Below are 27,246 nucleotides of genomic sequence, written 5' to 3' on the forward strand. Positions count from 1 at the left end.
CCACAGAAATAGTGAATTCAAATATTCTTGTCTTTGGCCAAGGGCCAGCCTCCTCTGGCAATCTGGGCGGGCCTGACCTGCGAAGCTGACGTCAGCGAGGGCCACCCTGCCCTTCAGTGGCCGGACTCGACCTTGGGCCTTTGTGGGCGGCCTGGCTTGGGTTGTGTCGCTGGGGCCAGCTCTGCCCTTGAGAAAGCCGAAACCTGCCGGGCCTCCGGAGGCGGCCGGGGCGGGGCTGGGGCCGGGGCGTGGTAGGGGCGGGGCCTCTGGCCAAGGGGCGCGTCGGGGGCGGGGCCTGGGTGGGCGAGCCTACGCAGGAGCGGGCGCTCTAGAGGACGCAGCCCCGGCAGCCCCGGCGGCGCGCGCGCGAACGGTGGGGGCGGGCCTGCGGACCCGGGGGCGGGGCCTGGGCGGGCGCGCGTGCGCAGGCGCCGGCCGGGAGGCGGCCGCGTGCAGGGGAGTCTGTGTGTGCGCGCGCGCAGGCGGCAGGCGGGGCGCCCCGCGGGAGGCGAGGGGCGGGCGGCGGGCGCGGGGCCGGGGGCGGGGCTCCGAGGCGGGCTGGGCTAGCCGGGCCGGGAGCGACGGGACCAGGGGCGAGCGGCGAACCGGGCGTGGAGCTCGGCCCCGGCACCATGGACGAAGACGACAGCTACGGTCAGTATGGCCCGTGGCCCGACCGGCAGACGCCCTCTTTCTCGCTTCCTCTCTTCTCCGGCCCGGCGCCCGGCCGCGCCTCTGGCGGCTCGCGTTTCCCGGGGACGGTGGTGCCGGACGGGAGCCCGGGGCAGCAGGGCCGGGCGGTGGCCTCCGCAGGGCAGGGGTCCGCGGTGGACCGGAGGCGGAGGGCTGAGGGACGCTGAGGGGCCGGCGACGCAATGTCCGGGTCTCCAGGGCGGGCGCCGGGGGTCGCCGGGCTGGGGTCTCTGGGGCCGTGGTCGTGGACCGGAGTCTCAGGGCCTGAGTGTCCAGAGTGGGGATCTTCGGGCCGAGGCTGGCGAGGCGGGGATCTCCGGCCTCCGGTCTCTGGGACATGGGTCCTAGAGCCCGGGGTCTCTGGGGCGAGGGTCACCGGGTCTGGGTCCCCCGGGCGAGGGTCGCCGGGGCGAGGATCTCGCGGCGGGGGTCTCGGGCTGCGTTCGCAGAGCGAGGGTCGCGGGGCCGGGGTCTCGGGCTGGGTTCGCAGAGCGAGGATCTCGGGGCGGGGGTCTCGGGGCCGGGATCTCGGGCGGGGGTCGCGGGCCGCTGTCCGGTGCGGGCCCGGCCGTCCTGCAGCCCCGCCGCGGGCCTCAGCGATCGCTCGAGTCCCCGCGGGCGCGTTCTCCGTAGTTTCCGGCCCTTTCGGTGTTCGCAAGTTGTGTGCCCCGGTCCAGGTCTTTGTTCAGAGCGAAAATGAGAAAACAGAGCCAGCGAACCCGTAGTGGGCAGGCTGCGACTTGAGGGTGCCGTCGGGGCCAGGACCCCGGCCACCCCCGATCGCTGACCGCTGTTGCGTGTGAACTGGCTGCTGGTACGAAACTCCTGCCGGGGAAGCCCGACGGGCGCGGAGTAACCCAAGTTTGCTTTCTTGTCTGCGCACAGAGACGCGGCATCGTAATCACACAACACAGAGAAAACTTGACAAAACTACCATTTTGCAAATCCTCCTCCAGCTAAGCTTACCCTGGAAGCTCTCGGCCAGCGGCAGGGCATTCCTCCCGCAAATAGCTCCAGATCGTGGGGTGTTGCAGGTTCCGTGAGATGCTTTAGTTAAGTAACTGACCATTTTGTTTATGGGAAATTAAAGAGTGGCCTATAGAAGGAGTGGTGAACTTTTGTCGTTTGGTGGCAGACTTTGAAACGCTTATGAGGCTAAATGGAACCCAGTCCTGCTTTACTGACAAAGCGTCATAGGCAGCGTTTGTTTCTTGAATTCTGGGGGAGCAAGCTTTGTCAGTGGTCTAGGTTATAAATGTGAATGGTGAAGCATGTGGCTATGGTTTTCTGTTTATTTATGGGTAAGTTGTTGAGGAACTGCTGAGGCCAGAAGGGTGGACCCTCAACTGTGAGTGGCAGACGGCAAGTTGGGCCGCTGTTCTCAAAATGCGCTGTGGCCTGAGGTCCACGGCCCATGAGGGGTGGTACCCATCCCATGTCCCCTTGTTTCCTTACAGGTAAAAGCAGTATGTGCTTTTTGTTCTGTGATTGAAAAAAAAAAAAAAATCACTAGACCGTAATGGGAAAGAATTAAAAAAAAGTGTGTGTCTCTGAATCACTTTGCTGTACAGCAGAAATGAACACAACATTGTAAATCAATAATAATGCTTCACCTTAAAAAAAGATTTAAAAAAGGATTGAAATAAATGTGAAATTCTCTAAAAAAGAAAAAAAAAAATCACCCTCTGGCGGGGTGCAAAGGATTTTTTGGCCCCTCCAGGCTTCTCTCTTTCTGCCCACCTGGGAGAAGCCTTCTCCAGCTTGGCCTGCTGCTGTTTTCTGTGCTGTTGCTTTCCGCCGGATCTCAGAGATCGCAGTGTTCTCCCAGGCTTTCTTCATGCTCGCTCCTGGGGTTCTGACCCACCAGGCGAGGCAGGAAACTGTTGGTCTGGTTGCCTTTAACACAATGACTGCCCTGCCACCAGGCATGACATGAGTTTGTGCTTGGAAGGGGTGAAGGGAGGCAGGCTGTACTTGTTTCCTGTGGCGACTCTAACTTGGTGGCTTACAACAACGTACATTTGTCTTAGAGTTCTGGAGGTCAGAAGTCCACATTTGGCCTCCCTGGGCTGAAATCAAGGTGTTTCTAGGGCTGTGTTCCTCTCTGAAGGTCCCAGGGGCACATCTGTCTCCTCGCCCTTTCCAGCGCCTGGAGGCTGCCCACGTTGCTTGGCTGGTGGCCACCTTTCATCTTCAGAGGCAGCAGGTAGCATCTTCTCATTTCTCTCTGACCTCTGCTTCTTCTAATGAGGACCTTGTGCTGCCCTGGACCCCCTTGGATGAGGATAAGGACCCGAAGCCTTAATTCTGCGCTGGTTAATCCCCTTTTGCTGTGTAGGGTGACGTACTCACAGGCTCTGGGACATCTTTGGGGGCTGGCTGACCCCAGGTAAAGATGAAGAAGCTTTTCCTTTCTCTTTATACAATTCAAAGAAATTATATTCTTTGTATTTTGGAGGAACCAGAAAGGTTGAATTAGAGATTTCCCCACCCAGAGGTTTACCACTCGAAAAGTACCTAATAGCTCAGGGTGACCGTAGGAAGATTTTCGGTTCTTTAGGCTTTGCCTCCATCTCCACAACCTTCCAGTTCCCTTACGGGTTGTTGTTTTTTCTTTAGTGGCCACACCTGTGGCATATGGACGCCCCGAGGATCAGACCTGAGCCACAGCTGTGACCCAAGCCGCTGCAGTCAGATTCTTTTTTTTTTTTTTTTTTGCTTTTTAGGACGGATGGACGTTCCCAGGCTAGGGGTCGAATCGGAGCTGCAGCCGATGGCCTACACCACAGCCACAGCCACACCAGATCTTTAACCCACTGAGCGAGGCCAGGGGTGAACCTGCGTCCTCATGGATAGTAGTTGGATCTGTTTCCGCTGAGCTGCGGCAGGTACGCCCCGTGCTGAGGACTCTTAAAGCACTAGGACGCTGTGTCCGGGTTTCCCTCTCACCTTCCACTGCTGGGTCCTGGTCCTGGGTCAGCCTAGGACAGGACCAGGGTTGGTTGGTGGGTTGGTTGGTTTCTCTCCTTTTCTTTTTTGGCCACCCCTTGGCATGTGAAGTTCCCAGGCCAGGGGTCAGATCCAAGCTGCAGTCGTGACCTGTGCCACAGCTGCAGCAACGCCGGAGCCTTTCACCACTGTGCTGGGGCCAGGGATCAAACCTGCGTCCCAGGGCTCCGGAGACTTTGTGCCACAGCAGGAACCCCCAACCACGGTTGTAACATTGTATCTTTGGGGAAAGGGGTTATGATTTCCTAGCTACCACCTTGGTATAAAGAAAACTTTTGGAACATAACTTCTTTATAATGAGCTGAAGAAAGAGAGTCTGGGTTTCTCTCTTCAATTAAAGAGAATTTCAGAAACGAAGCAGGAGGCCTTTCTTGACTGCATTCTCTTAAGTGTCCTGTGCAGACCCGGTGACAGCGCCACTGAGTCTGGAAGCCCCTTCTCCTGTACCCGCTCTGTAATCCCGAAGGGTTTATTCGGAGGGTCTTAACTCGCTAGGCTGGCACAGCCTGGTTCAGACTTCACATGTCCTGTGAAGATCTGTGTGCAGTGGGGGGAAGATGAAACAAAAGTCATTTGAAAGCTTATTTTTCTTTGGGAAATCTGGAATTAGTGATTTCCTAAAAGCTTAATTGACACTTTCAGAAAGAGGTTCATCATGCTCGTGGCTGGCTGGTCTTTATGCAGCCCTCCCCCGCCAGCTTCTTTCTGAACCCTGAGGTGATTGGGAGGGGGTTTTTTGGGTTTTGTTTTCTTCAGGTCACGTTACCCTCTTATTAGATCACTGTACTTCCTGGACGCCACGGTTCTCCTTTGCAAAAGGAAGAGGCGTTTTTGCCTCCCTGGGGACCCTGCCCAAGAAAGGCTCAGCCACTCTTTCCTCTTCGTGACTTCGGGGCTGGAACAGACCCCTTTAACCTGCGGTCTGCCTCTTAAAGGGCTCCTGGGCGCCCTCTGAGGCCGTGTGGGAAGGGGCCTTTTGGCGTCTTCGGCCTTTATCTGGTCCTCAGACGGCTCTGACTCCAGGACTTGCTGCCCCAGGAGGTGCCAGTGGGTCGCCTCTCTGTGAGGACAGGTCCTGAGGTGGCGCTGGGCGGGGTTGTCCAGTCGTGACATCGGGAATGTCAGTGGCGATGATGACGTATCGAGACTCTGACAAAACACTCGGGCGTCCGAGCCCCAGTTCTCAAGCTGGTCGAACTCGTGCTGGTGCCGTCAAGGCCCTCGCTTCTCCCCCATCCGTCTCCTCTTGCCTCTTTCGACCTTCGGGCTTGTCCCTATTCGGCGGCAGGAAGGGGAGGAGGCCTTTAAGAACTGAGCCTCTGCAGAGAGTGGGGATGGGCACACCTGCAGTCCTTAGGCGATGGGGTGAGGCTGGCAGGGGCGTGCCTCGGTGCTGCTGTGGGGCGGTGGCGTCCGGGAGAGATGCCCTGTTTCCTCTCTGTGCCCCCGGAACAAGGAACAAGCGTGGGGCCTGGTCCCCGGCAGCAGCTGCCGAGGGCACAGGGGATGGAACCAGGTTCCATGTGGCAAAAGTTAACGTTCATTGACCTTAAAGTTTTGTCTTCAATGCTCCATCCCAAACAGAAACCAGAACCACGTCGCTGAACGTGCTTGACCCAGTGCCAAACCAGTTTTCTTTGTTTTTCTGTGATATTGATGACTTTCATTGTTCCCAAATGCAGCTCCACACTTGGTGATTTGCGTTTACTGAAAAGAATTCAATTGTGAGAAGTTGGGGCTTTCTTAGAAAATCTGGAACATAAGGTTACCATAATGATACATTCTGTGGTCCTTAAGGTGGATTTCCAGGGGTGACATTAACATGTCAGAGGATATAAACATTTTTAGAATTCTTGATGCACGGTGGTGCCAATTTGCTTTCCAACACGGCTGTATCAGTCTGCCCCATTCTTAGTGACGTGTGAATGTGTGGGGTATGTGTTCCAGAGTCAATGCAAGTGTGCCACTGGCGAAGATTAGCATTTGAAAGCTTTTTTTTTTTAAAAAAAAAAAACCTCCTAATTTAATGGTTACAAAATGGCACCTCATTATATCTATTGATTACTAGCTAGGGTGAAAAAAAATTTCTTCGGCATATTTGTGTATCATGACCTGGCTATTCATGTGGGATGATGGTTTCTTTATTTAACTGAGATTAATTCTTCTTTTTAAGGCTTCTGTTATATCACCTAATTTATGTTTTTCTCACTCTGATACTTTAAGCATGGGGAAAATATATATTTGTTTTCTCACTGGAGTTTGGGTCCAATTTTTTTTTTTTTGTCTTCGCTTTTTTTTTTTTAAATTGGGTTTTTATTTTTTCTATTAGGTCAGATTTTGACCATTTGTGGCAGTCGCTAATTTACTTTTCCTTAGTTTTTCTCTTAAAGATTGAAGATCTCTCAACCCATATGTTGTCTTCCGGCCAAAACCAAAATATTTCTTTTAGGGGAGACCTTGTGAGTTGAGCGGCTTTTATTGGTTTGGGTTACAATGATAAATAGTTCAGCCTGTGGGATTTTCGGGCCTCTACCCGCTCCTTTCTGAATGTCCCATGTGTTAGTCCAAAACCATCTTGCCAAATAGAATTTTTTTTCATGTGTATTTCATGCACTCAAGATAAGTCGTTCCGGAGTTCCCTGGTGGCTCAGGGGTCGGCACTGTCACTGCTGTGGCACAGGTTCGATCCTTGGCCCTGGGATCTTCCACATGCTGCGGGTGTGGGGGGAAAAAATCGATAGTTCTACAGTAAGAGCTAGAAGGAGGGTGCCTTCTCATTTTAAGGTGAGCGCAAGCATACAGGTCACTTGGTGGGGGAGGAGGGCGGAGATGTGTGTGTGTGTGTGTGTGTGTGTGTGTGTGTGTGACAGACAGAGAGGGAGAGAGAGAGGGGGAGATGCCGCGGCAGAGGTTGGCGAGCTCGAACCTGAGAGCTGTGTGGCTGGTGGCGTCTTCTCTCCTCTAGGCCTCTCCGGCCCTGTCCTGCTCACCCTCCAAGACGAGAGCCCGGGACATTGGGCTCCGAGGGAAACGCACTTTGCCTGAACCCGTCTGTCCACACCTTTGCCACACTGCCTCTTGAGGGTCTCTAATTATTGTTGCACAGTTTCACTTGCAATAACAGAAGCATGGAGGAGGTGGAAAATTATTTAGAAATGTTCAAGAAGTAATCCCACATCCTCTGAAACTGCTGGTGAGGTTGTTTTGCTTCTCTCTTTGCATGGACTTTAAAAAAAAAACAACAAAAACACGCGATGTGGGGGGTTTTTGTTACTCTTCTGATCTGAGAAGGGGTGGTGCTGAGGTGGTTGTGAGCTGCTTCCTGGGAGGCCCGGCTCCTTTAGCAAGGCCAGGGTATCACCCTCCTTCGCCAAGGGCTTTCCATGTCTTCCACTTTTTTTTTTCTTCTTTTGAGTCTTGAAGAAGGTTTCTATTTCAAAAGCATGCTTTTATCTGGCATCGCTGCAGTCTATAGTGTAATTACTAAAGTTGGGTAAGAACGACGCGGTTAATTTAACGCTATGAAAACCCTTCCCCTCCAGTAATCTTATCACAGGCTTGCTTTCTGCAGGCAGTTCGTAAAGGCTTCTTCAGTCAACAAGCACTGGTGCCCTCTCTGCGCTGGGCAGCCCCTGTTGTCCCAGATGCCAGGAGCCCAGGAGGAAGCAGACTGGGAAGCAGGCAGGAGGGAATGTGGGCTGGATGTGGCAGGTGTACCTGAAAACGCAGGCAAACAGAGGAGAGCGGTTCTGCCTGGAGTCGGGGTGGGACCGGATTGGACAGAGAACAGCGCACGGAAGAGCTGGCACTTGGGCTGGACTTTGAAAGATGAGTTGGTGCTGACTGGGAGACTATGGCAAAGAAATACATTTCAGGCGGAGAGAATGAGCAGATGCCAGGGCGAATGGAGGAGCTGCATGGTTCTCTGTGGCCTGAGAGCGGGCACGGGGAGGGGACGGCCCTGGAGGGCTCTGCTCACGACGAGCTGTCGGGGTTGGGGGGACTGGACTGTTTCCTGGGGGTCATTTTGGGATGTGCCAAGATTCCTCCGTCTGGTGTGGTTCAGCCGGCAGCAGGGCGCCCCTTTGGGAGCTGTTGCAGCGTCTAGGTGAGGTAGCGGATGGCTGGGGGCCTGAGCTTAAGGCAGTGGGAGGGGGAGAAAGGGGAGCACCCACAGGACTGGTTGAGGACCTGAAATCCCGTAGCCTTGGCTTGCCAGACTTTGGGAGGGTCCGAGCTTCCAAGGGAGTTGGGAAACAGGGTTGTGGACAAGAGTACTTGGTGGGTTTCTAGAATGAGTGTCCAGAGCTGCATGGACACCCCGAGTGGAGTCACAAGGTACTTAGGGGCCGTCCCCTGGGAGAGGTCCACTTGGGCAGCTGCACTTGGAACTGGGGCTGAAATCACCATGCGAGCTCGTGTTTCATTTTGTCTGTTGGGGCTTTCATGTGCAGCAGCAGCTGCCAGACTGCATGTGTTTTTGCAACTTTTTTAGCTTAAGTTACTTTCTCTTATGCTCTCTGCTTCCCTGAAATACTGTTTCCAGCAGCCCCACTGATTGAAATTAAGAGCATTTTGATTTTTAGCTGTATTGCATTTTCAGGTGCTGGATGGATGTTTCCCGTGGGTATTCTTTCATTACCTGGAATTCAGACTTCTGAAGGCATTCTTCTGCCTCTCTCCGTGCCAGTCTCCCCTCCCTCATTTAAAAAATGTTCATCACCGTTTACTTATTACCCCAGTTGTTCTGCCTTGAAAAAAAAATGTTTGATTCCTTTCTCTTTCTTGCCTTCTAAATTGTTTTCCAGTTATCTATCCATCTATCCATCCATTCAACCCATTTTTCATGATCTTCTCCCTCCGTGGCAGGGAATTTGCTTGATGCTGGGGCTGTGGAGGATTTTACAGTCGGACCGTGTTTTCAAGGAGTTTGCAGCGTAGCGGGGGTTGGTGGGTTTAAACATTTCAAAAATATATGAGATGTGAACAAATGCTGTGGGAGCCTGGAGGATTCCAGTTTTCAGGGTGCTGCGGGTGAGATTTGCTTTGGAGTAAACCACCCAGCTTTGGGATCAACTGAGGGGGGGTGCCTCGCAGAGCAGTTGTTAGCCCTGTAACTATTTCAGCAGCAGCGCTGAGCCGCCTGCCATGCGGCTCAGTTCACTGCTGAACTTGTTTCATAGGTTCTCACTTTGTCCTCACACAGGCCTGGGTGGCAGAGGTGGAGAAATGGTGGCCGTGCCCGCTTAACAGGGGAGGTGATGGAGAAGCTGGCAGACCGATGTGTGAAAGGCGCCAGAGCTGGCGTTGGGCTGGCTCTCTGGGACTTGCACCCGTGTGTCCTCACCTCGGCCACTCGGCCTGCTGGCTCTCGCCTCCTGTTGTTTCTCACCCCTGTGTTCACATCGACACGCTCTGATGTCGACACGCTCTGATGTCGACACGCCTCTTTCCCTTTTTCCCTTCAGCCGCGCCTGCGGTGCGTGGGACTATCTGGGCGACCCCAGCCGCTGCAGTGACAATGCCAGATCCCTAACTTGCTAGGCCACCAGGGAACTGCCTGGTATGCTTTCTATCAACTTTCTTTTTTTGTTTTGCTTTTTAGGGCCGCAGCCACGGCACATGGAGGTTCCCAGGCTAGGGGTCGAATTGGAACTGCAGCTGCAGGCCTGCACCACAGCCGCAGGATGTCAAATACAAGCCACGTCTGTGACCTGCACCAGAGCTCACAGCAACTCTGGATCCTTAACCTGCTGAGCGAGGCCAGGGATCAAACCCGCATCCTCATGGCTCCTAGTCGGATTCGTTGCCGCTGTGCCACGGTGGGAGCTCCTCTATCAACTCTTTAAACTTTCTAGTTTTCTCCTGGAAGTGGGAGTCCCAATTCTATGAGTTCCATGTCTGGCTAGAGGTTGGGTCCTTTTTGGGCTTAAACCTGTATCGCAGCCTATTAAACAGATTTCTCCTGAAAGAGGCCACTGGTGAGTCCAGGGTCGAGATTTGAGGAGCTCGTCGATGGGTGGGTAGCAGGGGCTTCTCCCGGGGTCTCTGGTAAGCGGGGCTGGCGTGGCGGTGGCAGGAGTCGTGCTGGTGCCTGTGAAGGTTCCCTGGCACTTTGTGAGTGGGGCAGCCGGCACGGTGGAGAAGCCCGGGGCCCTGGGCAGGTGCGAAGAGCCCTGCCTGTGCAGGTCTGTGCTGAGCTGGCGGCTCCTCGCCCTCCAGCCTCCCAGACAAGCGAAGGAGCCTGCGGAGAGGGCGCCACTGCCAGGGGCCGGGCAGCCGGGCACACGATGGCTCCCGCGTTGCAGCCCGGGCGGAGCGTGGGGCCGGCTGCCTCGTGGCCGTGGTCGGGGCCTTGGCGTCGGGACCGCGGCTCAGGACTCCTGATCTCACGCCTCTGGGTTTTCACCTCTTGGGGACGTCCCTCGCGTGTCAGGGCGACACCTGCCAGTAACGTGGAGCTGGAGCTGCTTCTGAGCGCCGTGGGCGTCCCCGCGGAGCCCCAGCCCTCCTGGTCCCCCGAGTGGCCGCGGCAGGCAAGCTTCCTCCTCCACGGGGACTTGCGGCCTGTTGGGTCACTTTGACCGCCGCGCGCTGTGATTGCCGCCCCCGTGTCCCGACAGAGCACGGGGGAAGGGGGTGCTGAAGAGACGGGAGGGTTAGAAGGGGCAGATCGCTCCGGGTCAACAGCAAGGCGCTACGGGAACGGCAGGCAACAGCCCAGGACAAGCCGCATCTGAAGGAGCCTGGCTGTGTGTGACTGCGTCGCTTGCCGTGCAGCGGACGTTAACACAACATTGTGAATCAGCAGTGCTTCAGTGAAAGGAAAGATGTATCAAGAAAGACCATTTTATGGATGTGTAATATTCGCAGAGAACTAGGGATTCTGCCCTCGGCCTCGGGGTCTCGCCGTGGAGGCAGACCCTCTGGGCTGTGGCCCCTGGGGAGGCCCTCGCAGCTCTCCACGCCTCTGCTTTCCCCTGCCAGCGTGCTTCCCGCCCCGTGTGCTTGTGGCCCGTGCCCTCGCTTCCCGGCCTTTGCTCAATCCCACTCCCCAGGGAGGCTACCTGGATTCATGAAGCACCCCCCCCCCCACCGCCTGCCCGCCCCTCCCCCTGCTTGTCCCCCACTCCCTGCCCCAGGCACTCATCACCTGCTGCCAGTTGCCTGTATTATGTGTGGCTGGTCTTCTCCAGCGGCAAGGGAAGCTCCCCGAAGCCGGAAACTTCATCTTCTGTTTTCAGACGTGACCCAGGTGCCTAAGACCGGGCCCCGTGCACTGCAGGCCCGCAGGGTTTGGGGCGTGAATTGTTGGGCCCACACTCTGCTTGCCCGTCTGGAAATCAAGGTCATCGAAATTGCTGCTGAAAACCTGCAGGTGGTTGTTGAAGCTAGAGTTTAGCCATCTTACCTCACTTGCGTGATGCCTCATTTCATTCTTCTGTTTTGTGGTTTATTTGGGGGCTTGGTTCTTGCTGCAGCTGGGTGTGGTAGTAACCAGTTAGGAAGTTGCTCACGCCTGGCATGCTGGGAGGGCTGTGGGGATGCTTTCTATGCATTCAGAGATTTCAGTACAAGTCTTAAAAAAGGGATACGTGGATGGAGCACATGATTATTCTGCTTTTGAAAGATGAGTGTGGCAAAGAAATTCTTTACGAGGGCTCATGTAACCTGCAGTAAGGGGATTCATGTGGGTCTACTTTATGGCAGGAATTAAGGTGCTTGACAAATGTGTGTTTTGACATGGATTAAAAATTGTCGGAGTTCCTGTTGTGGCTCAGTGGTTAACAAACCCAACCAGTATCCATGAGGACGCGGGTTCCATCCCTGGCTTTGCTCAGTGGGTTGAGCACCCTGCATTGCCGTGAGCTGTGTTGTAGGTTGCAGACACGGCTCGGATCCCGTGTTGCTGGGGCTGTGGTGTAGGGCAGTGGCTATGGTTCCAATTTGGCCCCTAGCCTGGGAACCTCCATATGTCGCAGATGTAGCCTTAAAAGACGAAAGACAAATAAAAAATTGGTAATTCTCAGAAAACTAAATGTAGAACGACTATATGACCCAGCTATCCTACTCTTGGGTGTATATCCAGACAAAACTTTCCTTGAAAAAGACACATGCACCCATATGTTCATTGCAGCACTATTTACAGTGGCCAGGACATGGAAACAACCTAAATGTCCACCGACAGATGAATGGATTAAGATGTGGTATATATACACAATGAAATACTACTCAGCCATAAAAAAGAACAAAAGAATGCCATTTGCAGCGACTAGTTGCATGGTTGCTGGATGATGGAACCAGAGACTTTCCTATTAAGTGAAGTCAGAAAGAGAAAGACAAATACCAGATGATGTCACGTATATCTGGAATCTAATATACGGCATAAATGAAGCTTTCCACAGAAAAGAAACTCCTGGGCTTGGAGAACAGACTTGTGGTTGTGGAGGAGGAGGGGGAGAGGGTGAGATGGACTGGGGATCTGGGGTTAATAGATGCCGAGCACTGCATTTGGAGTGGATCAGCAACGAGATCCTGATGGATAAATCCAGGAACTAGATCTAGTCACCTGTGATGGAGCCTGGTGGAGGATAACGTGAGAAAAAGAATGCATATAGATGGGGGGCGGGGGCGGCTGGGTCACCATGCCGTATAGTAGAAAATTGACAGAACACTGTAAACCAACTGTAATAGAAAAAATAAAAATCATTATAAAAAATTGGTAATCGATTTTTTTTTTCGTGATGAAAACTCAGAAAAGCAGCTGGACATGTCGGTGGGTTCTGCTTTGATTTGGGTCTTTTCTGGACCTTAGCACCACAGGGAGACAAAGAAGTGGCTTGACTGGATTAGTTTTTTACGGCTATTTTAAGAAGTCGTCATGATTTTAGTAGCCTGAAACAATGCAAATTTATTTTACTGTTCTGGGGGTCACAAGTCTGGAAAGGGTCTCACAGCTAAAACCACGTGTCAGCTCTTTTTTGTCCTGGAGGCTCTAGGGGAGAATCTGTCCCCTGGCCTTTGCCAGCTTCTGGAAGCTACCTGCATCCCGTGGCTCCTGGCGGTATTATGTTGATTTTGTTTGTTTTGTTTTGTTTCTCTCCTTACGTCCTCAAAGCCAGCAGTGTCTTCTCACGCGTCATCGCTCTGACGGTGACTTCGCCCCACTTCCACTTCTAAGCACCCTTGTGATCCTGTTGAGCTCCCCCGGATAATCCAGCGTAATCTCCCCAGTCCTGGGTCAGCTGATGAGCAGCCTTGCTTCCCCTCTGCCGTGGATGTCACCAGAGCCACACATCCCAGGAACTAGAGGGTGCACGTCTCTGGGGCTGTCCTGCAGGCCACACCACTCTGGTGCTTCTTGTGAGGAGGGGCTTCCTCTTTGTTTTGGCCTCACCCACGCCACGCAGAAGTTCCTGGGCTAGGGATCGAACCCACACACATCAGTGACGCAAGCCACAGCAGTGGCAACGCTGGATCCTTTAACCGCTAGGCCACGGGGGAACTCCCGAGACCTCTTTCTCCTCGAGGGGATGTGCCACGTGGCTGGGAAGGACCGTGGTATCGTGCAGACATTTTCCAGTTGTGTTAAGCATTTCTTGTCGAGAAGAGCGCTCCTGATTCAGAGGCAGTGCGCGTGCCCAGCAGCAGCAGGCTCTGGCCCCTGCATCCTGTTTGGGCTCCTCGCAGCCCTGTTTGTCTTCAGATCGCTAGAACAGAGAGTGTCTTCAGGCCAAAGGCGGTATTGTTGCGCCCGTTCTTAGGAATGTTTTTGTGCTTACTTTGCTGGCAGAGAGAATTTTTTTGGTTTCAGGTAATGGAAACATCCCTGAACAATGGAGCTGGATAGGGAAAAGGAGTTCATTATTCTGGAAGAAGATATTGGCATGACGTGGGTGATTATTTTCCCAGATCATCTGCTTTTTTCCTTCATGTCACATGGTGGGCGTCTTGCGTCTTGCGTCAAGCCTGACGTGTGCTAGTGCTCTTTCATAAATTTGTGTTAAAGGCTTATTTGGCTTAATTTCCCCCCAAATAGGTTTCACGGATACGAAGCTGAATTTTTGGCTAAATACTACTGTCCTTTCCCTTTTTCGATCTTGCTGTAACCCCTCATTTTCTGAAACATACAAACATGTGTATATATAGCATTCTAATAGAGGAATTTCAGTTTCTCTTTAAAGAACTATAAAAGTAACCTATCCTTAAAGGAAGAATGCCGTTGACAGAGAAAAGTGTGAGTTCAAAGGGGTTTTACTGGGTCCCCAGCACGTTCGTGTGCTTTTCGTTCTCCGTGTCATCCCCAAGGGCCGTTGATTTCCACACGGAAGTAGGTTACAGATCCCCCAACCCTTCCTGCCTGGAGCAGCAGGACTGCAGAGAGCGGCCCTTGCGAGGCTGAACCGTGCTTGGAGAGCTGCCACTTGGAAAAACAAGAACCTCGGAGCCGCTTGGCGTCCAAGGTCGGGGGTTCTCACGGGTTGGAGACGGTGGGATGGACGCGATCCCGCGGAGGCGCTGGGTGTCCACCGAGTGAGACGTGGAGCTCAGTGGACCTGCATTGTGGCGAGGAAGGCGCGCTTTGGAGAGCCCGGGCTCCGCGTGTGCGGGCGTGGAGCGCGGCCGTGCGATGCCGAATGACAAAGCGTCCTGGTTGTTAAACAAAAGCATTTGATCGGGTCACACTGGCACGAGCAAAGAAAAGCTTCTGTGACCCTCGTAAACACCGCCCCCAGAACTAAACTGTGCGTCGGGGAGAGCTGGTGGGGCTGGGGGACGGGCAGGGCTGTCTTTAGTGTTTCCCAGGGAGTGTGCGAGGTGCCAAGACAAGTATTGCGGCCTCACGTCTTCGTGGCAGTCACTCCGAGTGGGGGTGGCTGAATAACGGTGACACCTGGGGAGGATTTTGATTTAAGAAGGGCTGTCATCAGACTCATTTGATGTCTGTAACTTTTAGAAAGATATGTGTGATGCTTCCTGTGTACAATTACTTTTCCCTTCTGTGTAAAATCTTAAGATCTCTTGTAGTGGGATTTTCGTTTGCTTTAGAAAAAAGCATTTTAAACTAGCAAAATGCCATTGCATTCTTTGTTAAGCTGTGAAAACCTAGCTATTTGGATGAGAGGCCGTCAGCGACAGGACCAGACCCAGAAGCCAGGCCAGACCCCGTGTCCGCGCTCCTTGTCCCATGCAGTCCAGGCCCGCTTGGCGCGGCATGACCGCACTGCTGAGACGTGGTGCCTGCCGCGGATGCCTGTCTCGTCTCTGCGGATCCGCTTCCCTCCACAGTGGGGACTTTTCTGGCCGGCTGCTCTGTTTTCTGTTTCACTGATTTCTGCTCTTCTCTTTTCCTCCCTTCTGCTTGCTTTGATTTCGTTTTCTCCTTTTTGCTAGTCTCTTAAGATGGAAGCTGAGGTTTAAGCTTTTTATTTTAATCCTACACTTTCCAAAAAGGACTTAAGATGGGTAGACATATGGGAATATGCATTTTTCAAAAAAAGACGGAAAGGAAATGGCACCAAAATGTTCATGGTGACGGGTCCGTGGGGGGTTTGTTACACGCTTCCTTCCACTTTTGCACGTGTCGGAAATTTCCCATAATGTTAACTTTTCAAAGTTTGCCCAAGAGCTAAGGTAAGAAGGACAGGGGCAGCTGCAGCCTCCTGAGATGGCTTCGTTTTCAGACCCTCCACCAGCAGCCCCTAAGGAGAGGCTGAGAGCTCCCGGGAGACGCTCTGGCAGGTGACTGGGCCTGTGTGCCTGGCAGTCCGTGTCCCGAGTGGGAAAGGGGAGGCTCTTTGCAGGTCCCTTCCTCTGCAGTGCAGATCAGGGCTCCAGGAGGTTGCCCGGCCTGGGGCTGCCTCGCCGCTGAGCAGCACAAAGGGCAGATGTCTTCTCAGAGGGGCAGCACGGAAACCACACAGACACTTGGGGAAGCTGCTGCGGGGAGACAGGTAAACTTGGTAACTACAACAAAGGGGGAAAAAACCCCACGCTTGGTTATTTTTTGCTTCTTTTGATCCACTGAGTCTCTTAAAAACCTCTGCTTGAAAGCTCAGAAACCCTCTAAGGGGAATTCTGAATGGCCTAAAGCACAACCACATCTGTCAGATGGTTCCAGCTGGAAAAATGCATGTAACGCTCAGCTGACCCTTCCTTCCATCCTGGACGTAGATTCCCTGCGAGGCGTGGGCCCTGGTGTATCTCTCCTCGCTGCCGTGCAGTTGTTGCGAGGTCAAATGAGACACTGCATGGGACAGCAAGTCACAGGAAACTGCTGAAAAATTGTGACATGTAAAGTTTGATAAGGAAAAAATTTGGAATTACTAGATAAACTGAAGCTTGGGGATTATATGTGGCTTTTATTTACAACAGCAACAAAAAAAGCTTAAAAATTAGTTCCAGTCATTCTGTGGACTGTTTTGTAGCTTTTTTCAAAGCGTAAGTATTTTTCTCAGCATTAAAATTTAAATATGGACGATTTTCAGTGGCATCTGCCGGGGGGGAGGACCCCCACATTCACGGGGGGTCTTGCAGGAGAAGAAGAAAAGACCCCAAAGGTGGGGCTGGCAGCCGGCTGGCTCCCTACCGCCCCCCAGTGGCTGGAAACAGGCAGGCGCCCTCAAGGCTCACAACCAGGCAGTTTATCACATGGAGCCCAGCAGACACTGGAACCCAGGCGGGGGTGCTGCCTCCCCCACACCAAGTGCCCGGAGGAGCCCAGATGATGGCCACTCTTGAATTGGGCTGGTCTGCAGCTGAGGACCCAGGACCCAGGACCCAGGACCCAGGGCTTTAGCACCTATAGCAGCAGACACACCACCCCCTCCCCTGGGAGCCACAGTTCACGCCGTGGTCTCCTTGACCAAAAGAATGTGATAGAAAGAGAGATACGCGGTGATGCGAGGGCCCCGTGGTGGCCTGCCTCTGCCAAACACTGGGTAATATGGTTGCACCATGGTTTCATTGTCCTCTTTTGTTGGTCACTTAGAAGTTTCCTCTCTGTTCCTGTAGCAGATAACCTGGTAACATCATTGTTGGTAAAACTTTGCCCATGTTTCTGATTTTTTTTCTTTTTTGGCTGCCCCAGGCATATGGAGTTCCTCCTGGGCCTGGGATCCAATCCGAGCTGCCGTTGTAACCTATGCACAGTTTTGGCAACGCCGGATCCTTTAACCTACTGGGCCGGGGATCAAAACTGCATCCTGGCGCTGCAGAGACACCGATCCTGTTGGGCCATAGCGGGAATTCCCTGATTTTTTTTTTAGGCGAGATTCCTGTAAGTGGAATCACCGGGTCAGTGACTAAAACTTTTATTTTTAGTCTCTTGGTATGTACTGCTACATGATTTTCCAGAAAGTTCTGTCACATTTACATGTCACACTAGTATGTGATGATATTTGTTGATTTATCCTTACAAACATTGAATTTTTTTTTTAGTCATTAGTTGTTTTGTTTTGTTTTGTTTTCTTCTCTTTTTAGGACTGCACCCATGGCACATGGAAGTTCCCGGGCCGGGGGCTGAATTGGAGCTGCAGCTGCCGGCCTACACGCCATAGCCACAGCAACTTGGGATCTGAGCCACATCTGTGATCTACCGCACAGCTGACGGCAAGGCCCGATTCTTAACCCTCTGAGCGAGGCCAGGGAGCAAACCTGCATCCTCATGGATACTAGTCAGGTTCTTAACCTGCTGAGCCACAGTGGGAACTCCTAGTCATTAGTTTTTTGATGTAGCATTGAAATATTTTTTTCTTTCTTTTCTTGTTGCTAATGTGGCTTCGTTCTAAGTGTTTAGTGTTGGTATAAATCAGAATGAGAATTACAGCAGCTCCTTTCCCAGGTCATCTCTTGTTAATTGGTTGAACAGATGTTTACAGAGTCCCAGTTAGGCGCTGGGCGCTCTGGGTCTTGGAATTGAGGCACGCACAGAGTTCCACGTTCTGCACGCCGTTAAGAAAAGGAGCAGGTTTTTCTGGTTGGTGCGTGCTTCATGCAGGCGTATTTCTCTGTTGAGTTCAGAGGGCATCTGAAGAGTTAGGGTGAGAGCTCGTCCCATCTCCACCCACCTTGTGCTTACTGGGCCCAGGCCAGCGCTGGAGCTTCGCTCTCCTGCCTTCTCAGCACTTCTCTGTCTCCTTGCGACTGACAAGGCCTTTTTTATAGACATCTGTGTCCACAAATTGTGTTCAAGACTTTTGAAAATGAGTCCACACAAACCATGATTTAATTCTGAACAGGTAGGTCTTAGAATTCCTTTACGTAAGGTAGGGAGAACAGTGCCTGTTTAGGGACTCTGGTGGAAAGAAGCTTACATTTTGCTTAATGTTTTTTTTTCTTAGGGCTGCACCTGAGGCATATGGAGATTCCCAGGCTAGGGGTCCATTCGGAGCTGTAGCTGCCGGCCTGCGCCACAGCCACAGCAACGCGGGATCCGAGCCGCGTCTGCGACCTACACCACAGTTCGCGGCAACGCTGGATCCTTGACCCACTGAGCAAGGTCAGGGATCCAACCTTTGTCCTCATGGATGCCAGTCAGATTTGTTAACCAGTGAGCCACCACGGGAACTCAGGATTAATCGGTTTACTGCTCTTTCCAAAATGCATTGTTAGGTATCTTCCATCCGCCAGCCTTAGTGTTTACTCTCACCCTCTGCCTTGGGCCAGCAGTCTGAGTCCTCTAAGGGGCACGGGCTTGGGATGACAACGCAGTGGTACCTGCCTCACAGGTCATCGTGAAGGGTCCGGTGAGGTGCTCCGTGTACATTGGGGGGAGGGCGGGGGGGGCGGCACTCAGCAGGTGTCTGGGGACTGTCACCAGCAATGCCATCATCAGCGGGCAGTGGAGAGCTTCGTACGGCGTCCCCCGCAAGCTGAGATGCCAGTGGTGATGCTTAGACGTCTTGATTAGTCATCATAGGCACATTCATTCCCGCATAAATTTTACTATAAACTCTCCTGGTTCCCTCTTCTTGTCGCTTTTTTTTTTAATTACTTTTTTGAGGTGTAAATTACATAAGTGGCATCCATTTAAAGTGTTCACTGGGAGACGTCTGACAGGTGTGCACACTGCCCAGGCCCCACCGTCACAGCCGAGACAGCCCATCTGCACTGCCCTCTAGAGCTTGGTCACGTCTGATCGCAGCCCGTCCCTCCCTCCACCGCAGGCTCCTGTGCATCTTCTTGTCACCACAGATTGGTGTGTATTTCCCAAAGCCTGCTATAAACGGACTCCTGCAGTGCACGGCCTGTGGTGTCTGGCCCTCGCTCAGCACCGAGTGTTCGAGGTCGTTGTTGGGGATGTCAGTCCTTCCGTTTCACTGCCGCGTGGCGGCCCCCCGTCTGGATGGACCGCCGTGTGTCTCTGCAGGCCCCGGTCGAGGTCGTGTGCGTGGTTTCAGGTTGGGGCCCTTGCGAGTCACGCTGCCGTGAGCTTCCTCAAGGTCCTCGCGGGCGCGCGCTCTCCCTTGTCTCGGGTTAATAGCACCCGCGGGTGGTGCGACTGGGCTGTGTGGAGGGAGGGTCTTCCGTGTCCCCTGAGCAAGGTTGCATTGCGTGTACACTGTGATGGCGGACAGGATGCACAGAAGGTGTGTAACCAGGTGTAAAAAAAGCTTTTTATGAAGGAGGCAGGTAAAGAATGGTGTAATATGTTATCACTTGGGTTTTTTCTCAATTTTATGGGAGTATAGTTGATTTCGGAAGTTGTGTCAGTGTCAGGCCAAGTGAATGACAGGCACACCCGAGTTCTTTCCAGACCCTTCCCCACGTGGGGTATTACCCAGCACTGAGTAGACCTCCCCCGGCTCTGCAGCAGGTCCTTGCCACTCACCCGGTCTCAGACAGAGGCGTCCCCAGCTCCTAGTAGGTCCCTCCCTGTTACGCTTCTGCATCAATCAAACGGGAAAACAGGTGACGTGGGAGCTGTGTGGCGGTCTAGTCGTTAGGACTTGGCGCTGTCACTGCCACGGCCTGGGTTCTGTCCCTGGTCTTGTCACTGAGATCCTGTGTCAAGCCACTGCAGGGAGGGACCAAAAAAAAGCCATAAAACTTGAAACAGTCACAAAGTAAATGAGAACTTTTTTTTTTCTATTCTTATACAAAATTACAGTTTTGTAAATGGGAGAGAAGGCTTTGCCCACAAACTTGTGAATTATTCTCCGTTGGGCACATGCACCCAAGAGCACTGCCCGATGAGGGGAGCGGGCGCGGTGGCCCTTAGGAAGCCGTATGCATGCGCCGGCGTCTCCCGGGCTTTCCCTTCGCAGAGCTGCTCTGCGCGTCCTGGGGACCCGCGCCCTGGGAGCTCCCATGTGACTTACGTGGACGCGCCCTCGGGGTCGCTGTCTTCCTCCCCGCAGTGCAGCCAGAGGCCGGGCCCCTCTCCTGTCATCAGCTGGGCCTTTGCTGCCCACCAGTTTGCACCATTGCCCCGCAGAGTGGCTCTTCTTTTAAGAAGAAGTTGGGGAGGGTGTGGATATTTTTTTCAAAAAAGGATTATTTTGTAACATCTTTTTAGAACAGTTCTGTCGTTTAGGGGTTGGGTGTTTGAACTACCAGGCAGATAATCTGCTTTGGAACGAAGGTATTAAAGGTGATTCTAAAGAATCAGTGATTGATCCCCAGACAAGTTAGGTGGCAGGAGTTAAAAGTGGTTTAACTTAAAGTTGGGGAAATTGGTCTTTTCATAATTGCAGTGTAGAGAACCACGTATTTAGTCCACTGAATACCTAATGATGTACCATTTTCGTCTTAATTGGTGGTCTTACTCGACTCCCCCCAGTGAGGGTGCAAACCCCATGTACTAACAAGGGCTGCAAACAGCCCTCTGAGCCTTTGTTTGTAGTTTTCAGCCTTTGGGGAGGGGCTCAGGGAGAGGCCTGGCCCCGGTGTCCTCATGCTCCTGGTGACTCGTCACGCAGCTCACTCAGGCACATGCCTGGAGACTGTGGGTGGGAAGAAGGCTTTGGGAGAGAGGGGCTGCACCCTGCGTGCCCTCTTTTTCTCCATGTTTCTCTCTCTCTCTCTTTTTTTTTTTGTCTTCTTGCCTTTTCTAGGGCCACTTCCTGCAGCACATGGAGGTTCTCAGGCTAAGGGTCTAATTGGAGCTGTAGCCACCGGCCCACACCACAGCCACAGCAATGCGGGATCCGAGCTGCATCTGTGACCTACACCACAGCTCACAGCAACCCCGGATCCTTAGGCCATTGAGCGAGGCCAGGGATCGAACCCACAACCTCATGGTTCCTAGTCAGATTCGTTAACCACTGCGCCATGAAGGGAACTCCCTCTCCATGTGTTCTTGAATGTCTTATTTTCCAACCAGGATTACACATGACTTTTTGGCAGGAAGGACTGTCTTTTTTTTTTTTTTTTTGTCTTTTTGCTATTTCTTTGGGCCGCTCCCGTGGCATATGGAGGTTCCCAGGCTAGGGGTTGAATCGGAGCTATAGCCGCCGGCCTATGCCAGAGCCACAGCAACGCGGGATCCGAGCCGCGTCTGCGACCTACACCACAGCTCACGGCCACGCCGGATCGTTAACCCACTGAGCAAGGGCAGGGACCGAACCCGCAACCTCATGGTTCCTAGTCGGATTCGTTAACCACTGCGCCACGACGGGAACTCCAGGAAGGACTGTCTTTTAAGAAACAAGAAGCTTTGTGCTCTACAGAACTGTCTTTAGCTTTGTAGTTAACTCGGCATTTTCCATTTTCCATACGGGATTTAATCTGCACCAGCCCCTCTGTGATAAGAGGTTTGTGACATTATCTCCATTTGCTGGGTTAAAATTACCGACTCACCGATGTGCGTTTGCAAAGTTCCCAGCATCACCCTAACCGCTGGCAGCGTTATTTGTCCTGATGGTCCCCAAACCAGTTAATTGATGATGGAGATTTTCCTCCAGTTAGACATGTTTTAAAGGTGATTTATCTGAAAATTGCTATGAAGTGCACACAATAAGGTTCTTTGCTTTCCAGTGGAGAGAGAGCAATAAATATTCCTTTTTTTCCCTTCCAAGTTCTGAACTACTGGAAATAGAGAAAGGAATCGGAAAGTGGGGATCAAACTACCGGCCTTGGCGCTCCTGTTGTGGCTCAGAGGGGATGAACCCGACTAGGATCCATGAGGTTGCGGGTTCGATCCCTGGCCTCGCTCAGTGGGTTAAGGATCCGGCGTTGCCGTGAGCTGTGGTGTAGGTCGCAGACGCGGCTTGGATCCCGCATGGCTGTGGCTGTGGCGTGGGCCGGCAGCTGCAGCTCCGACTTGACCCCAGCCTGGGACCCTCCGTACTACCAGCCTTATAACTGGTGAAGAGAAGGCGTCTTCCTAACTCCAGGCACCTGGGAATAGGTGGCAGATTTGCAAAGTCGGTCAGGTTTCTCCCTCCTTCCTCCTCCTGATCGGGTCTTTGGAGCATTTGGGGTCAGCATTTGGTTTAAGGAGTCTCGTTAAGCACGGCCGTGCCCCGGGGTTACGCGGCCGGTCCTCATTATTCATGGATTCCGTCTGGAGTTTGCCTGCTCCGTGGAATCTGTTTGCAGCCCCGGATGAACACAGAGGTGAAAGGTGGTGGTTTCACAGCATCTGTGAACACGCCCAGACACAGCTGCTCCCTCCGTGGGTTCCTGGGCCCTGGGAATGAGGCCAAACTCTGCCTCCGTACAGGGCTCAGGCCTCAAATAAGGGCCCTGGGTAGTGCTGTGTTTATGCCCTTTCTGTGGGTAACTTCTCTGTTTAAAATGGCCCCAAGTGGAGTTCCCGTCGTGGCGCAGTGGTTAACGAATCCGACTAGGAACCATGAGGTTGCGGGTTCGGTCCCTGCCCTTGCTCAGTGGGTTAACGATCCGGCGTTGCCATGAGCTGTGGTGTAGGTCGCAGATGCGGCTCGGATCCCGCGTTGCTGTGGCTCTGGCGTAGGCCAGTGGCTATAGCTCCAATTGGACCCCTAGTCTGGGAACCTCCATGTGCCGCGGGAGCGGCCCTGTAAAAAGCAAAAAGACGAAATAAATGAATAAATAAATAAATAAAGTGGCCCCAAGTAAGTGCTGAAGTGCCGGGCGTTCCCAAGTGCTGGAAGGCCGTGGTGCGCCCCGCCGAGCACGCGCGTGATAGACGGGCCTCCCCGCAGGCGCGAGTTCAGCGCCAGTGGGGTGACCGGAGACAGAGACACACGTGAAACCAGCTTATGGGTCGATCCTTTGAGAAGATGGGATCGGGGGGCTCTCAGGAACCTCGTCCTGCATTTCCCCTGGGAATGCTGGTTCCGCATCGGGCGGTTCACGGTCAGCAGCGACTTTCTGGCCAGATAACTTCCTGACTTATGAGGACCCGCTGTGTCTCTAGCCCTCTTCCTCCCCTGACGCCTCAGGCCTGGATGGCTCCCTGCTTCACTCGTCGTCCCCACGGACATCTGCAGGGGGCCTCACGCTCAGCTAGGCACGGTGGAGCCCCAGCCGTGCCCATCCTAGGAGACAGCAGGTCCACCCACGTGACGTGCGGTCACATGTTGGGAGGTAACCCGGATTCCTCCGTTCCTCTCGTGTCCCCATCCAGGCGTTAGTAGTGCTGTCCATTCTGCCTCTGCGCTCTCCGGAAGCCCCTGCTTTCCTCCACCTCTGCTGCTGCTGCCTGAGCAGAGCCGTGGCATCGCTCCCGTGGGGGCCACACTGTGCCCCCGAAGCCCAGGCCCCCCTCCCCGGGCACCTGATTAGCTGTCCCTTCTCAGACCCAGAGTGGGGAGCTGAGAAGGATTTCATGGTATCGTGGGAGCATGTGGGGTTCTTTGCGTGATGGTGGCTTCTGCAAACTGAGGCCTGCCTCTGAACTTGGTAGGAATAGTTTTGAGACTGAAAGGGAGGTGTTTTTTTAAGGGAAAATATACATCTGAACAATAGTTTAAGCACGAGCTTGGAGAAAATCTTGAAGAAACACCCTTTGAAACATAGATCATTAGAGTTTTCTTATTTGTCTTGTATTTTACTGACGCCTTCTAAATGAGATTTGATTTTAGACCAAACCATGGTTTCCGCTAAGTTTGTTTTTAAAATCAGTGGCAGGTACCCAGAAGCAGTTTGGACCTGGAGCCCGCGGGGTGCTCACTGCCTTCCCGCCTCCTCTGGTCTGCGCCCCCCTCCCACGGGCGTGGCGGCAGCTTCAGCTCCAGGGCTCTGGCTCCTTGCCACGTGTTCGGTTTGCTCTCCGAGCTGAGTAAAAGGATGGGTGGAGTGCCCCGATTTTGTAACGTTGGTCTTGTGGTTTTGCAGAGAAAGGGGGTGACGTAGAATTAGTCAGGCGGAGAGGGAGCAGAGCAGACAGGAAGGGGAGAAGCCGTGCTTGTGCATCAGAGCAGAGGCCCACGGCAGAAGGGGGCGAGCAGGCAGGTGCCCGTGCTCCCCAGCCCCCTCCTCCCCCGCGCCTGCGTGAACACGCTCACAGCCCGAGCCCTGATGTCAGCTGTTCGCATGTTTATTGAAGGCTGGCCATTATTTCTAAAAGTTGTTCATTGAATTTGGTTTCGAAGTGCACAGAACACCCAATGTGGTGATGTGGTCACCCCGCCACCCCATTAATCTTGTATTCTCCTAAGTAGTAAAAGTACCAGAAAGATCATTGCTGGAAATATCAGTTGAGTTTTTCATAAATGGCTGGTGCTTGTGATGCATTACTTTAATCCCGTTAAAGAATGAACTTTCCTGATGGCTTAGCCACCACCGTCCCCTGCAGAGCTGTTAGGCATGTTTGATCCTTAAACATGTCCCTTTTGACTCAGGACAGCCTTGGTCATTCAGTGGGTGGTGAGAATTTGTACGGAGCCGAGGGGACAGCTAATGTGATTGTCCTGTGATTACCTAAAAGCGTAGAAAGCTTTTTCAGCAGACACTCTTCGTCTTCGAGAAGGGGAGTCCTGGTTCATAGAATCATAAACTATTTAGAGGGGAAACTTACCACAAGTCCGAGTTTGTTTCCGGTACAGGGGGCGCGGTGGGTGACAGTGAGAGGGAGGCGCGGGGGGTGGTGGGGGGTGGTGGGAATGTGTGTTTCTGGAGCTGGACTCTGAGGGATAGGTAGGAAAATGAAAACGAGCTTAAAATTTATTTTGTCACAGTGATGCACATGCATAGTCTGAGAGACCATGCGCCACATAAGAGTTTCCACGCTTGCTTGTGACCGCAAGAAGTCAAGGGTCTGTCAACGGATGAGGGAATGGACGGGATGGGGTGCGGCCCCGCAGTAGAGTGTTCTCCCACCTCGGAGAGGAACGACGTGCCTCGAACCCTGAAAACAGTGCTTAGGGAAGGGACCCGAGGCTGAAGGCCAGGCGGGGTCTGTGGGCAGATGCACAGGGTTGGGGTCTGCCGGCGGCTTGGCCTAGAGGCAGGAAGAGTGACTGCTCCTGGGGGCGGGGTGGGGCTCTTTTGAGGATGATAAAACCGCTCTAGAATTAGAGGTGATAGGTAACTTTGTGAGTGTACTGCAAACCACTGAATTGTACACTTTAAGAGTGTGAACTGTGTGGTTTGTGAATCAATGAAGACAAATTCTGCCTTAAAGTAATTTTCAAATATTGTCAAGTCTTCACACAGTGGAACCCTCAATGTAACCACTACTGATTCCATTTGATCTTTTTGAATTTGGAAGCGCTGCATTGATTTCAGCCCCTTATTTAAAAATTTATCTAGAAATTCTCTTATGGCGCAGTGTGTTACGGGTCTGGTGTGGTCACTGCTGTGACATGAGTTAGATCCCTGGCCTGGATGCCACAGGCAAGGCCAAAAGAAAAAAAAATCATATGATATATAAACAGATCTTTTAAGTAACAAATACAGACATTTGCCATCACGGAGAAGAGGAAAACGGGTTACATAACCAACAAGGTTCTAATGCAGAAGAGCAGTTCCCGGCCCCACCTGGAGGTCCTTTCCTAGGGGCAGCCATTCTGGACTTTTTCTTTTGTTTGTCTTTTTGTCTTTTTTAGGGGCACACCCTCGGCACGTGGAGGTTCCCAGGCTAGGGGTCTAATCGGAGCTATAGCTGCCGGCCTACACCAGAGCCACAGCAACTCGGGATCCGAGCCATGTCTGCGACCTACACCACAGCTTACGGCAACGCGGGAACCTTAACCCACTGGGTGAAGCCAGGGATCGAACCGGCAACCTCATGGTTCCTAGCTGGATTTGTTTCTGCTGCGCCACGACAGGAACTCCCACTTTGGACTTTTTTTAACCTGTTTAACAATATTTTTGTTTCTTCTTTTTCCTCCTCTTCTTCCTCCTCCTCCCGCACCTGAGGCATTTTGGAATTCCCTGGCCGGGGGTCGAATCAGAGCTGCAACTGGGACCTATGCCACAGCACGGCAACATCTGATCCTTAACCCACTGAGCGAGGCCAGGGATCAAACCCACATCCTCACAAAGACAACGCTGGGTCCCTAACCCGTTGAGCCACGACAGGAAGTGCTGCTCGTGCTTCTAGATGGCCAGTTTCAGACCTGCTCTGTGTGCTTTCTGTTGCCCACCGAGCGCGGGCCCTCGGAGCCGTGTGGTGTCTGCAGCTGTGCTGCTTTCCTGGTGCGCCTGTTTGTCTCCCTTTTGCCTGGTTTCCTTTGGCATTACCGGCCGTGTTCTAAATGCTGCAGCTCTGCCCTCGTGCTCTGCTTCAGCACGTCCCGGTGTGTCCCCGGACAGGCCTGTCGGTCTTTTGCTCGCGCCTAGATGGGCTGCTCGCAGGCCTGCTGCATGGCCTTTGTTTCCTCTTCCTCCGGAGTCACTGGGGATGACCTCTGTTGGACCACCTTTTCCTGGGTCTGTGTCTCTCCTGTTTTCAGGTGACCCCAAGTCTACAGAAGCCCGTTCTTCTTCCCTAGGAAGGGGTGTGGGGGCGTCTGTGCTCTGAGTCTGCATCTCAGCCCATCCTTCACACTTTCTGCTTACATGTGATGGTTTATATTTTTTTTCATTGTAGCTGGTGTACAGCCTTAGCACTTTTTGGCATAAAATTCTTTGACGATTTTTTCTGATTTTAAAGGCTGTGTGTGTGTGTGTGTGTGTTTGTGCGCGTGTGTGCATGCGCGCACATTATGTCCGTGGGATTTATCCATGTTGTTTCGTGTAGTCATAGTTCACTTTTACGCATGTGTGATATTTTATCTTTTGAATATGCCACAGTTAAAATCGGTTCCAGTTCTCATGGACATTTAGGTGGTTTCCATGTCGGGGTTGGTGCCGCAGGTGCCGCTGCGACGGCCCTCACGCTTCCCGGTCTGCAAGCGGAGGGTGTGTCCCCAGCGGTGTTGACACAAAATCAGCCTGCAGCTTCTTTCAGCTCGGTCACGTCAGGTGTTTAGATCCGTACGGGGCTTTTCTGGGCTCCGGATTCATCTCTGTTGGTCGGTCCCCTGCCAGAACCACATGTCCTATGCCGCAGACAGACAAGGAAGACCGGCCGGGGCTGTGATGTGCAGTGGCCTTGGATCCGTGAGCGTGCTGGGTCCCGAGCGCACCTTCCCTCTCCATGGGTCTCAGGGGACCTCTTTAAAGTCTTCT

At 53.0% G+C, this 27,246-nt stretch overlaps 1 protein-coding gene across 1 annotated transcript in view; it reads left to right on the forward strand.

Annotated features, from left to right (window-relative positions):
• The first annotated feature begins 544 nt into the window (after positions 1–544).
• The window catches only part of CYTH1 (cytohesin 1), a 76,121-nt gene continuing 49,419 nt past the window's right edge, over positions 545–27,246 (forward strand). The window contains exon 1 of the mRNA XM_047756725.1: positions 545–654. Within this exon, the coding sequence (XP_047612681.1) occupies positions 633–654 (22 nt within the window). The 5' untranslated portion in view covers positions 545–632. The remainder of the gene's footprint in view (positions 655–27,246) is intronic.

The sequence above is a fragment of the Phacochoerus africanus genome, chromosome 14, assembly GCF_016906955.1.
Source record: "Phacochoerus africanus isolate WHEZ1 chromosome 14, ROS_Pafr_v1, whole genome shotgun sequence".
Classification (NCBI taxonomy): Eukaryota; Metazoa; Chordata; class Mammalia; order Artiodactyla; family Suidae; genus Phacochoerus; species Phacochoerus africanus.